The 14,388-nt window shown below is 43.8% G+C and overlaps 1 protein-coding gene across 2 annotated transcripts in view; it reads right to left on the bottom strand.

Annotated features, from left to right (window-relative positions):
• The window catches only part of PLEKHG7 (pleckstrin homology and RhoGEF domain containing G7), a 91,533-nt gene that overhangs the window by 25,373 nt on the left and 51,772 nt on the right, over positions 1–14,388 (bottom strand). The window contains exons 8-11 of one of the 2 annotated variants that reach the window (XM_019514859.1): positions 11,317–11,412; positions 6,594–6,689; positions 4,660–4,773; positions 2,080–2,254 (exon numbers count right to left, since the gene is read on the bottom strand). In XM_019514859.1, the coding sequence (XP_019370404.1) occupies positions 2,080–2,254; positions 4,660–4,773; positions 6,594–6,689; positions 11,317–11,412 (481 nt within the window). The remainder of the gene's footprint in view (positions 1–2,079; positions 2,255–4,659; positions 4,774–6,593; positions 6,690–11,316; positions 11,413–14,388) is intronic. The other variant, XM_019514860.1, reaches the window with a different exon arrangement.

The raw sequence follows: 14,388 nt of genomic DNA, 5'->3' as shown, positions 1-14,388 counted from the left end.
CATCTCACCAAGTTAAATCATGGTTTCTCTACTTTACACATGAAGACAGGAAGATCAGGCACTAGATCTATAAGAGGATTCAAGTGCTTAAGTTCCACAAACCTGCCACTTTAAGGCACCGAAGTCCAAAATGTGCATTCTCAAAACCTTTGATTAGCTGCTGTCTAAACCTAGAAGTACCTGAGATTTTTGGCACCTAATTTTTTCACCAGTGAAACTTGTTGAACACTTAAAACTACATTTCTGGGCATGCCCAGTTGCCTCAGTCCTGATAGTGCTGAGTAGCTAGGTTACTGAATCCATCTGATTCCATAAACTAGTCAAAGGAAACCTACTTCATCTGCAGGACCTGATGCTGTAGGTTTTTTAATAACATACTTACCACCAGATCAAGATGTGCATGTGAAATGCAGAGGACTTTTACCTAGTAGCTCAGTGATCAGAGCACCCACCTGGGGTGTGGGGTAACCTAGATTCAAATGCCTCCTTTGCCTAAGGGAATTTGACAACCTGGAAGGTTAAAATTAAATACCTACTGACTGCGTATTTGAGGATGGGAGTCTCAATCCCTCCTGAGGAAGCTGTTCCACTTGGCATGGAAAAATTAAATGTTCATTGAATAAGAGAGGGAGCATACAAGCAAAAGCATGAAGAACTCTGTAGCCTACATGTCTGGGCACATGCTTGTGAGACTTTGGTCCTTTTCCCCTGCTCTAATCAGTGTTCACATATTTGATATCAAGTGGTTATTGGAGCAGGAGGTGGAATACAGGTCTCCCCTTTGCTCCCTGTGGGTGAGTACCCTACCTGTTTGGCTTGTCATATGCATATCCTCTCTCTTTCATTCTGCTCCAGTGAATATATAATTATTTAGGTTCAAATCCTGTCTAGCAGAGAAGGAAATTGAACAGTGGTCTCCCACATCCCAAGTGGGTGCTCTAAGTACTATTGGAGAAAAAGAGGTAGGGGGTGAGGGGAGGATTTTTCTCTGGCATGAGTTTTATGCAAAAGGGATGGTGTAGATACCTAACTCCAGGAGGGTTCAGGGCTGTGCACTCCAGTTGGAGAAAGGCATTTTACGCTGTGCAATATGGGAATGCCCAAGTGCTGAAGAGGGGTGAAACTTAAAATATACCCCTCTTCTTAGTGTTTCGTATTGGTTACTTTATGGAGCTCCCTCCCCTGTATGCTGGTTCTCATGGATCCCTTTCTTTTGTGCATTGCACATAATTCAGGGCATGCATTTTGCTAGGCAGCTTGGCACTTAATGGCTAAGCCTTGCCAAACCCAGGTAAGAAGTCCTTTACTGGATCTAGTGATAAGCCTCTTACCAGAATTGCTTCCTGATTCAGAGCCCTGTGCAGAGATCAGTAGGCCAGGCATTTTGCAAGTTGATGTATTCGCTATCTATTCATATCCTCTGACATCAATGGAAGTTGTATCAGGCTACTGGATAATAGATAGCTCTTATAATGAACTTTATAGCCTTTAGACATTTACAGCCAAGATAATAGATTCCAGGAAATGACGGAAATAAAACATTATTTATGTAAAACATAATCCAGGATTAAACTGTCTGGGTCCACCCGTTATTTTCTCCAGAAGCTTCAGAAAATTTTCCTTAGCTGAGATTGCTCCCTAGCTCCTTACATTTTAGGACTGTAATTTGGGAAAGGTCATTGGCATAATACGTCCCAAGTTTGTGGAAATTAATTCTCTTAAGGCTTAGCCTTTCCAAATCCTTCCTAGATGCAAATCCATCTCAAAGACCTCTTTGTCTAAGACTTTCCTTGATTCATTCCAATTTGTGAGCTGCTCACCGCTGCCTGTATGTCAGTGCAAAAGATTCTGTGTAAATACATGTGTCTGACTGATTTATATATCTCAATACCACATGGAAGGGAACCTTTGACAAGGGAAATGTGGTGACAGCTAATTTCAAGGAAGAGGAAGGACTTAAAGGGGAGAGAACATTTTTCATGCTCCATCTCCATTGTTAAGCAGCAAAAATAGAGTTGAGTCCCATGTATATCATTGCTGAGTAGCTCAGAGAAACGTGACTTCATTTTAGCTACTTACGTATGGACTTTTCCACCTTTTCTTTAATAGAACAGATGGTGGCTTTCTCTGTTGAGTCATTACTTCTTTTCCAGATGTTGTTGAGGAGGAGGGGATATCGGGTCAGTCGATGTAAAGGAGCAACTAGCAGTTCTGTCAGATGTAGCCGTTTGCATTGTTCATGTTGTTCACACCACTACTGAATACAAAGGAAGTGTATTTTCAGATCAAAGGCTTAGGTCTTTTCTCTGGCAAAGAGTTAATAACCAATTTTCTGCACTGGCAGTTGATTGAAATAAAATGGATGATGAACTTCTCATACTGTAAGAGCCCAATCCAGAACCTAGTAAAGTCAGTAGAAAGGCTTCCGTTTATTTCAAAAGTGCTGAATCAGTCCCACTGGTATATATTCTGGATATATAATTTTGGTGGTGTTAGAGTAATGTTGTAGCCACAACAGTCCAGGAATTATGCAAAAAGCAAGGAATTTTGTGGTTGATATCTTTTATGGGATCATGCAGTTGGTTCAATAAAGGATATCACCCACAAAAATCCTTGCCCAAGTTCCCCATTTCTGACACTGCAACAATTACTGTAGCAAGTAATTCTTTTGTTCACTACACCACTGAAGTTCACCATGAAGTATCTTAATATAATTTATTTTCGAGACATTCCTTATCTCCAGCTTTTGCTTGCTTTGCCTTTAGATGCATGTCTACAGCTCCTGTTCTTATTAAGGAATTGCAGCTATTTCAAACCCTGGAGGCTATGGTACATGCAGTATTCCTGATTGCCACAAGGGGGCTTCTTGCAGGTCTACAGTTTGCATATGAGTGAGCTCATTTTACAAAATAAAAAGCAGGGGAAGTTTTAGGATGGTCATTATTTAGCATGTATATAATGTGATTTGTCCATAATAAAACTGCCAAGACCCCAGTCAAAGCAGTCTGTGATCTAAATTCTCCGTGATCTAAATTCAGTGCAAATCCAGATTGATTCCCCTAAATATATACAGTGTAATTCAAAGCAGAATTGGCCTATTGAGTTAACTTCAGAAATCCATAAATGATAACTATTCTGCACTGGCAACAGTGAGTTACAAAGGATGAAAAAATGCAAGGATAGTAGAGAGTTGGGTATTTGGAACTTGATTGAGCTAGAAAGCCAATTAATTGTATTATCAAAACCATCAGCCTGCAATTGAGTTTGGCTCAATGGCAAGGCAATTTTGTGTTTGTTTACTAGTGCTTTGAGATTTTAAAGCATTACACAGTACCATATCTTGTTGTTTTAAATATTTTCTGTACAGTACTGGTATTAAAGTATAGTTTTCAGTACTTCATACTGTGGCATTTAATTATCTAACAAACCTGATTATCTAGAACTGATGATGACACTAAGTATTCTGGATAATTGGCTTTCTGCTGTATGAAATTATGGTGCTTTTGTGTTAGCCTCCCAGCTTCTTGCTTCCTCCCACTTGATTTGAAATATATTTCGTTTTCTTGTATCTCAGGAAGTTAAAAAAGACATTTACATCAAGGAGTTGTTGTTTTATGGACATCCTACACTGTCAAGGGATTTTGTTCTCTCTGAAGTGGGTCACAGAAAAAGGAATGCTTTCTTCCTATTTGGATACCTAAAGTATGCCTTTGGAGATGCACTGAAGACTCATGAAAACATGCAAAAGCATGGCCATACATCATTGCATGCATCATTTTGGCACTGTTCGTGCAGGCCCTCTTAACTTCCCCCTCTTAAAAGAATTCAGGCTCAGAATGAATTTAAGAAGTGTGGGTCTTATTCTGAATCTTGTGCATGTAACAAATGAAGCTATCGTGATTATGGATGGGGCTTCAACAGATACAGCTTCTGTGGCAAAAGGACCATAATACCCTCTTCCAACCCTCCAGAAGATAGCTTGAGGCATTTGTTCCCTTGTTCTAACTCTTTTGTGTTTTGATTGGCTTTTACTAGATCACAAACTCATGGTCTCAAGTGGTTATGTGAAAAACTATTTGAATTCTTGGTGTTGACAAATGCCGTAGGCAGTGGCCAGCTCCCTTCTAGCTTCCATATGTTTTGAGTCTACAACTCTTATGGGCTGGCATGTGGACCATTTACTTGTATAGGTAAGCAATAGTTTATAGGAATAGTGCCATTATCTGTGTAGCTACTACTTTTATACCATTCAATGGCAATAGGAGTTCACAGTTTGCATCCTAGAATAGTGACTGCTTTGGCCGATTACATTTTGAGTCCGAAGTGTAAGCTAATTCTAACACTTAATATTTCTATACACAATTAACAATATAAACTGAATGCTCATCAGGATAAAGTTGATATTGAAAAGGTACTGCATGAGCATATTGGGTAAAATCCCAGTACCTTTCAAGCAAAGGAGAAGTTGCCATTGAGGAAAATGGAAATAGTATTGTATCAACTCAGTGGTGATTTTTGCAGGAAAAATGGTATGATAGTATTTAAAACAGTATTGCTTTCAGTCCCCCTTTTCAATCTATTTTAAAGTACTTTCATAGGATATGGTAACTAAAAGCTCTAAATGAGAGGTGGGAAATGACAACAAAACCATCACTTTACTTTCAGGTAGATTCCAAAATCTTCTCTCTGTCTCAGGTTCTCCAAGTAAAAGACAGCTGAGGTGTAATTAAGGCAATAAATCTGGTGGGTTTGACAGAGGTTGCCATGGAAATACTGCAAGACAAAAAGGTTCAGAAGTTTAACAAGAGTGAAAAGGGAAGACATCATGGCAAAGGGAGAAATAAATGGATAAGGAGTAAATTGTGCTCAAATTTTGCTTCAAACAAGAAAAATGGGGGTATAACAAATGGTAAATTTGTTAAGGAAAAATGCTTCCTAGCAGAACTCTTGCCATTTTACATGTTTTCGTGATGTTCTTTGACTTCATTTGTGTATAAAATGTAAAAGTAGGTGATAAAAATGCTAGACTATGCAACAGTTTTATATAGCTTCACATTTAAGGATCTTCTAATGCACATACTGTGCATGTTGACGGCAGTGAAAAGCATCAGGTGGAGCCTTATAATGCCAATGAAGTCAATGGCAGAACTCTTGACTCCCATGAAGCTAGAATTTCACTTACTGAAGCCTACTCTCCAAAATGCCTGAAATCTAAGGTAGTAAGAGCAGGAGAGCCACAATGAATACCGTATTTGCCTTTCTTTTTTTATCTCCCTAAAGAGATGCAGGAATTGCACAGGTGGCATATGTGAATATCCACATTCCTGTCCTCTGGGATAGTGTCTATCTTGGCATTTTTCAGGAAGTCTTCTGGTGTAGCTCCAGCTGTAGCTAGCTCAAAGTAAGATGCTCTTTTCCTGTGTACATTACTATTTCTACTGTTGCTACCACTACTGAATCCCACAGGAATGACTAGATTGGTGGAAGAATCCCTGAAAATTGCTAGTGTAGGCATCACTGGAAGACAAAAAATCAGAGGGACTGGAGGGGGTAGGAAGTGCTGAAGAAGAAGGGAATAGCTGCTTTCAGCTGTCTGCTGAGCAGCAGCATGGCAAAACCTTTCTCCCACTGATTTAGTACAATGACTTGACAAAAAAAAAAGTGATCACAGGTGGGAGGAAATAGGGGGCTGATAAGGGAGGCATCCAGAGAAAATAATATAGGGAGGAGAACCTGGCACGGGGGAAAATGAAGAAGCATGTTTGATGTGTGTAGGCTCAGAATGGTTAACATACAGGAAGAAATGACTTTAGGTCAGGACTCCTCCCATACTCTTTATATATAGTTTTTCTGATGGCATTAGCAATGACAGTCCAATCTGACTAGTCCAATCTGATGGGCATTAGCAATGAAACTCCAATCTGACTAGTTAAGAAATTTCAGTGTGATCGGGGTAGGTTTTAGGGCAGTAGGCGTGGTAAACATGCATGTAAGTTTGCAAAGGGAGTGGGCAGCTCTGCTTGTTCTGGATGAGCTCTCTTAAAACAAGTTTAACAATGTGGTGGGTGTGACCTCCCCTCTGGTTTTACACTACTTCAGTAGAAATAAAATGTAGCTGTGAAAGTTGTTTTCTAAGTGATCTGCCTAACCTCCAGCTATGCTGCTCTGACATGAAGGAGATCTTTATAGAAAGAGTATATAGAGAAAAAGCTTTATAGAAATTTCATCTGTGCAAGAAGGAATATTCCCAGGTGCTGATCTGAAGGCTCACCCATGAGAAGTAAGCACCCTTAGACATCTTGTCTAATTTCATGTCTCTTTTGCTTCAACTGCGAAGTGCATTTTTTGACCTTCTCTTTCTGACATAAATGCATTTCAATATGTATATTTTAAATAGAAAAAGCCCTACCAAGGCAAGATAGTCCACTGCACTTACTTTTACCCCTAGGGAGATGCTGAGCAAACAACAGCACGTGACAGATGTTGGTTTCATTGCTTAATGCACTAATGGCAGGCACTGGGATACTATGGTGAGGAGTGTACTATAAGAATCTACATAGAACAGCATATTGTGTTCCTTTAAAGCCTGTTACCTTTGTGAGCATGGAGATGAAATCCAGGGAGGATTCAGATTTGTTGATATAATCCTTAATGATTTGGAAAAAACTTGTCACAAAACTGAGACTCACCTAGTTAAAGAAAGAAAAACAGTCTGATTTAATCGTCCGAGCTTTATTTTCATTGCGGCTAACTTTTAAAGCCCCCATACTGCAATAGAGACCATGCCTACTGGATCCCTGTGTGCATGCGCTGAATTCTACTGAACTCTATCAAGTCAACCAGAATTATGTGCTATGTACTGAAACTGATCTGAAGTTAAAACGGAACTATTAAAAACATACATTTGCATCTTTATAAGCTCTGCTTGGCAAACATACTGTAACTAGATTACACATTTCCAATTAAACTTACTGTTAAACAGTAGTTAAAAAAAGACACAGCTCTCCACTAGGAACTATAGCAAACCAATGATTTGCATGAGGGTGATGCTGATCTGATGTGACAGAGCACTGTAAATGATCAATGAAATCTTCAATTCCATCTGGAAAGAGACTCATTTTTTTTTATTTGACCTTATTTTGCATTACTGAAGGTGTTTAAAAAAATCCTTTAAACTGCAAAGGAAGCTGAATATAGGAACTACCTTGGTAGGCAAGGAATTCTTGCAGCAAAGTTCATTTAAACATGTTTTTGTTGGGACAAAAAGTCTCCTATCTGAACCTCCACATTTTGTGCAGACAGAGTGGTTACCTTTGTGAAGCCTGTATTTACCACGTTGTGGAATTCACATGCTCACAGTAGTCCCCTATATGGAGAATAGAAAAATGGCTCCTGGCTCTCTATGCACTATTTGAAAACACAGGCATTTTAACTGCAACCATTGTGGGGTTTTTTAGCATGTATGTAAGTCCACAGATTTTGTGGGGGCTGGTTGTTTTTGGTATACTATTTACTCTTTCATTTTGGCAGGGGCTATTTTATATAATTAATAGCACATATTTATGACAAGGGTTTCAGTGCAGTATCTGTTTTCGCCCACATTTGACCATTATGGAAGTCATTATATTTAGATGCAAAGAACTGTTTTTAAAACAGTTACAGGAAAAGTACAGAAGTCTTAAGTCATGAGTGTATTCCACTCAATTCTGGAATATTTTCATCCTTTAAAATGTACACAATGCCTCTTTCCCCCCCAATCAAAGACAGCGAAAGATACAGATCTGATACATTTTTGACATTTAGCTAATCTGTTTGGACACCACAGGTTTTGAAGTGGTAACTATTATTATTTTTATCATTTCTCACTATGAGATTTGAGACTGAGGCCTCTTGGGCTTGGCATTGCGTAAACACAATAAGAAACAGTCCTTGTCCTGAAGACCATAGAGGATAAATAGATAAGAAATACAGTGGGTGGAAGAAGAAACAAAGATGTAGAAAGGTGCAGTGATTTGACTGAGATCACACAGCAGGGTGGCATAGCACGGGAACTAAACAGGTCACCCCATTCCTAAGCCAGTGCCCCAGCCACCATTGCTTTCTAACAGAGACAAAGCTTATTATGCTGAAAGCACTAAGAAATGCAAACTACTTAATTCTCCCAATCCTTATTACAGAACAGAAGAAACAACGAAAAATGAAATGTGAATGGTCATGTTAAATCTGTAACACTAAGGAGAAAAGAGCTCATGACAAAATTTTTCTCAGTAGGTGAGATTTGATTTTAGTGATCACCTTTCTTAGCTGTCTTTCTGAAGGTCATACACTCCGGTCTCTCTTTATGTGAGGGTTGTGTTCCAAAAAAACCTTGCATAAAGCAAATTTGCATAAAGCGAAACCATTATTACATGTAATTAATAGAGATGTATACCAGCCTCACTCTACTGCTTCCCCCACCACAAACCATGACAAATTCAAACAGTAATCACACAATACAATAACTGCTGCGTGGAAAGGCTGCGAGCTCTGTACTGCAAGCATCGGCACGCACAGGGGGTGTGTTGCCAGGGCAGCATGGGGTGGGCTGGCGAGGCACCCGGGGCAGGCAAGCAGGATGGTAGGGAACACTGGCTGCTTGCCCCTCCTGGCTCTACCCTACTTTCCTTCCCTGGATACCTCTCCAGCCCAGTAGGCACAACCCAGCGCAGCTGGGAATAGTGGGGCTGCGCAGAGAGGCTAGGAGCTCCCTGCTGCATCGGGTCATGCCCACTGGGCTGCGAAGGCACCCGGGGCAGGGAGCAGAGAATGGCGGCTGCTCGTCCTGTACTGCCCTGGGGATGTGCCTCCTGTGCCTGCTGCTTTTTAAGGGGCGCAGCCCCGTACCACAGGATATGGGTGGCCAGGGTAGAGGGGTATGGGGCACTGGGACCAGGCAGAGAGAGGAGCCAAGCTGGGCCCAAGATCAGGGCCAGGGCCCACTGTGCGTGTGCATCTGCCCCTTCCCCTGGAAGTGTGCACCGCAGTGGGGATCTGGCCTTCCCCATCCCCCAGTGAGCCACCAAAGGCTCTGTCCTGCTCCCCACTTGGGCCCTGCAGCTGTGGCCCTGGACCCCAAGCACCACCTGGCTGGACAGCAGCCCCAGCCCTGCCCAGCTTCCTCCTTACAGGGGCCTCAATTCCCCTTTTCCCTCCACTTACCTGCCGGAGCTGCCCTCCAGGCTACTGGGGGCCATGCGCATGTACTGTACATGCACATGGCACCCCCTGTCTCTCTGCCTGCCTTCCGCTTCCTCCCAGCTCCCTGCAGGCTGGAAGTCTGCCAGCCTGCAGGGAGCTCATTGCCAGCCGACTTCGCATAAGATCAGATTTTTCTTGCACAAAATGAATTTCTGGTATAAATAAGGTCATCATATATAAGTGAATTTGCACAAAACAAATTTGCATAAAGAGAGACCTGAGTGTATCACTGTAATGTGAAAGTAATGTGTGTAAGAGCAGGAGGAACCAGGGAGCAGAATACTGACTCTTAATTCCCAGAAACCCCCAAGGGGAGGAAGGGAAGAAAGGAAGAGGAAGCTTGACGCTGGAGTAAGGGGGAGAGAGAGCAGCGTACAGGTGGGACCTGGTTAGCCCTGCACAGACGAGTGCACAGCGGAGCTGGAGATCTCACTGGCTCAGTCAGCCAGGACTGCAGACTAAATGAGCTGGACTCAGACTTGGGGGCAGCTGTAGGCTGCTTGTTGAGTGCTCTACTAAAGGCTTGTTTGGGTGTGGGGGGAAATTAAGGTGTGGAGTGTGTATGTTACCATAGTGCTGATTTTTTTTATTTTTATTTTATTCTATTTTTTACCTTTTACCTGTTCCCTCCCTTCGGCCCATTGGCTTGTGCAAAATGGTAAATCTGGCCAGTGGCTGGACTCCATTTCCCAGCAACCCCTGCCCACGCGGCTGGGGCTGGTTTCCACAGAGACCCCAGCAGCAGCCCTGCTGTGATAGGCCAGGGTTTCTGTGGAGCACTGGCAGGGTGCACAGTAGGGCATGGGGCTACTCCAGAGCCAAGGTTGGGATCTTGCGGTGGTGACAGCATGGTCCCAATCTAGGGCAGAGCCATGATCTGCAGCATGCATGCTCTGGGCAGGGATGTGCAGGCAGCAGATTATGGCTCTGCTCCAGCTCCTTGCAGTGGTGACAGTGTGGTCTGGACCCAGGGAAGAGCCATGATCTGCTGCCTGCAGGTCCTTGCCTGGAGCATGCAGGCTGCAGATCATGGCTCTGCCCTGGATCTAGACCATGCTGTCACTGCTGCAAGATCCCAGTCCAGCTGGGGAGTGGGAGCGCTGGATGTAGCACCACGGCCACTTCTGCCATTTCCCCTTTCCTCTTGCAATCGGCTGGGGGGGGCACATGCTAAGGTGACACTAGGCACCACGACTAAGGTGGCAGCAGTCACCCATGGTTATGACTCTGGCACAAGTTAGAGAAGGTTAGGGAATACTTTAACCTTCTGCAGCCACAAACAGGTCCCAAAGATTGCTAGCCACCAGCTGAAGAGAAACAGACCACAGCACGCTCAGCTCTCATTTTTCCACCCACTCGTAGAAACTGAGGGGTGAATAGTATATGAGTCAACTATATCAGCTCAACATCTGTGAGAGATTCTTTTATGCCTGGGGAAACCCATAGCTTGAGAGGTGAATGTCCTGCCAGAAAATCACAGAGAGATTAATGTAACAGACACTCTTTGTGTCTATGCATTTGCTTGATAAAGGGAGCTTGCTGTTGTACAGGTCTTGCTGGCCTGATTGTTCTGCAATAATGTTTGTAATAATGGGGAATGCCCAAAACAGTCCTTTAAAGAGGACTCTAAGAACGAATTTCAAATTCCGTATCACAATTACTTTTAAAAATCAACAAAAGCCATATTCATATTCCATTTTGGAACCAACTTCCAAGAGAAGTGGTGCTGGCTCCTATCCTGGGGGTCTTTAAGAGGAAGCTAGATGTACACCTTGCCAGGGTTGTTTGACCCCAGTACTCTTTCCTGCCATGGCAGGGGGTCGGACTAGATGATCTGCTCAGGTCCCATCTGACCCTAGAAACTATGAAACTATATCCACAATTCAAATTGTGCCTACTAGTGAACATATCTGAAAGTCATTTGAACTGATGACACCTTACCCAGGCTTGATTTGCCAAAGGGAGAAAGAGAGTTGTTAGGATCGGCTCCAAGAACCAGGCTGTATGGGAGAGTTCTCTGTGTGTACTTTTGGTGGTTCTTTTGCTTTTTGCTTAGAAGATACTTATATTTTTTCTTACCTGGCTTAACTCCTCCAGATTTGCAAAAAGTCTCCGCAAATCCACATCCAAGAAGAACTCATTGCTTTGCAGGTGTTTCAAAGAATTCATAAATATCTTTAAAGAGAAAATAAATGCATATTATTTACTATCTATTTTACTTAAAAGTAAGTAAGTAAAAGGTTGCGGAGGTGAGGGAGGCAGGGAAAGGTAGGGGTAGGGATTTATGAACCCTATGCTGCTTCTTAGGCTAGGCAGTCGTTTGACTGACAGGCTACAAAATGACTGTGCTGAAGTCACTTAAGAGAACTGTTTCCTGGCTTGCCCAAAGCTTAAATATTGGACCCTGAGAGCTGGCTCCATTTGCCCTCCTTTTCTACCATCCCCCCACCCCACTTGAATTCAGCAGCAGGGGAAAAGTGGGCATGAGGGGCAGCAGTGGCACTTATATTCTGGGGTCCAGAGCTGCATGGAAACAGACACTTTGGGCCACAGTGATCACCTGGTGAGTTCAGAGCTTGTGGCACACACACAACTCTGTCAGGAGCTGTACTGACACGTTGGTGAGTGCAGAGAGCTCATTGTGTGTGTGCCCAATAGTCAAAAGCAACTGTTGTGTTCATGCTGGGTAGAAATCACAGTAATTCAATGCAAACCCAACTTAGAGAAAATGAATGGAGAAATATAAGTTTTTTAGCAGACGTGGTTGTTGTGTGTAGGGGTGGGAAGGGCGTGAAGGCTCTAGGCCAATTGTCAAACATGTCCCCTAGGCTGGATCCAACCCACAGAGCCCTGCCCTTTATCTCCTGGTGCTGCTCCTGGGTCTGAACTGACCTACATGGGGCACTGCATGCAGTGAATCAGCTCCACGGGCAAAGCCTGGGATATGTGCTACATATGGTGCCTGCCCCAGCTACTTTGGGATTGCCTGGGCAGGTGAGTGTGGTGTATATCCTGGAGTGGCTGAAATAGGCACTGTGTGCAGTGCAGTCTGGCTAGAGGCATGTAGCTGATCCCAGACCAGTTGGAGTGGGCCCTGGATTACATATAACACCCACTTCAGCTGGACTGCGCTCCACACAACACCTGCCCTGGGATGCACACTACACAGTGCCCAGCCCAGCTGCTGCAGTGCTGAGATGCATGCAATGCCTACTCCAGCAAATCTAGGACCGATGCTGCATGCAGCGCCTAAGCACACCATGCATTGCAGGTCCTGGCTAACTGGAATGAGTGCCGCCTGCAGTACGGTTCCCAGAGCAGATGCTGTGTACAGTGTGCATCCTGGAGTGGGTGCTACATGTAGTCTGGTGCCTACTCCAGCTGGTTCAGAATCTGTTCTACATGCTCCCAACTGGACTGCGCTGCACATGGCACCTGTTCCAGCTGCCCTAGGAGCTGCATTGTATGCAGACTGGCTGGAGTGGGCTCTGAATCTGGCATTCTTGGGGAGGAGAAGGATCCATCAGGGGTCTGAGTTTTGACACCCATGCTCTAGGCCTACCTTTACATTGGGCTCTAACTGCTGTGAGAAAGTAGTATGATTATCCTGAGGGAGGGCCTCGTGCAGAGAAAAATCAAATCAAATCAAATCAAATCAAATCAGAGGGAGCTTCAGTAGAATCAGTGGAGCATTTAATTGTGATAAATCTCTAGAGGAGCAATAAATCAATAGAACCGTGAGAGTTTCCCAGCTCATTTAGAGAGAAAATAGAATTGTCTGCTGAAGGATGATTAAAGATGGGATGGGCAGGAAGGCATGAGAATGTCTCATGTGAGAGTCACCTTCCCCTGTGTACCTGCCTTCCCACCTAGGCTCTCGCACCATGCTCCTCTCTAAGGTGTCTGAGTACCTATTCTTATACTGATTCTTACCAGAAGAGCTGCTGGGAAATACCTGAGGTACTCACTCACTTTCTTCCATTTCAGATCTTTGAGTTAGTATTAGAAAAAGGTGCTTTTATCCTTGCCTTTATTATTCCTATTTCTCCCCATTGTAAAGGAACTGTTTCAGTTTCTTGCTTGTCTTTTGTCTTTATGGCATTGTCTCCTAAGGCTAAACTGCTACTTAGTATGAAATGTGCTTTCTCAAATACAAACTTTTCACTGGAACATGCCCATATTCCTTTTGAAAGACAAGTGTTTCCTTTATAACTTATATAATGTTACTGTGCATGCCTAGATGCTAGTTTTACAGCTTTGCCCCAACTTGTTCATCTTTGAAAATGCTCCTGCCCTTGACCAGGATATAAGGAAGAGTGGAGTGGCACCTTAGAAACTAACTGGTTCAGATAAGTACAAGCGTTCATAGGTGACATCCTAATGCAGGGGTGGGTAAAATGCAGCCCGTGGGCCAGATGCAGCCTACCAGGCCATTCTATCTGGCCCACAGGGTCCCTGAAAAATTTAGAAAATGAATATTTATCTGCCTCTGGTTGCCTGTCATATGGCCCTTGATGGGCTTGTCAAAACTCAGTAAGCGGCCCTGCACTGGAAATAATTGCCTGCCCCTGTCCTAATGTTTCTCTGAACCAGTTAGTCTCTAAGGGCCTTTGTACACACCATAAAATTGGCCTTTAAAGTGGCTTAAATGCCTCTTTGCACCACTTTAACAGTGTTGCTGTTTGCAGGTTCAGCGGCATATTCCATTTTAATGACGTTGTTTGCGTGCTCAGCAGCATTTTTCGCTTTAAATGACTTTGGTACATAGCAAGATAAAACACCTTCAAGGTGTTTTAGTTTGCTACCTAACAAAGTGCAACAGTGCACAGGGTGCTGGAAGTCGACATGCTCAGGACTTGGTGGGCCTTGCAGAGCTCAGGGGTTGTGGGAATTGGCAGCAGCCTCTGTAGGCTGGCTTTGCTGAAGAAAAAAAAAATGGTGAGCCTGATCTTTTTTCTTTCATTCTCCCCAGAGCCTGCCTGCCTGTCTGAGCTGTGCGGGGGTCTGGTGCTTCCCTCCATGGCTGTGGCACCCCCTGGGACCACACGGGCTGGGTGTCAGTGGGTGGGTGCCACCTGGGAGGCCCCCGTGCAGTTTGGACTGTTTGGCCCACTGGCAGCCCACTCCCTGCCCCCCCCCCCCCCCAAGGGG

This window comes from Gavialis gangeticus, unplaced genomic scaffold (assembly GCF_001723915.1).
Source record: "Gavialis gangeticus isolate Ggan-Ray unplaced genomic scaffold, GavGan_comp1, whole genome shotgun sequence".
Classification (NCBI taxonomy): domain Eukaryota; kingdom Metazoa; phylum Chordata; order Crocodylia; family Gavialidae; genus Gavialis; species Gavialis gangeticus.
This window is presented reverse-complemented; position numbering and strand designations above follow the sequence as displayed.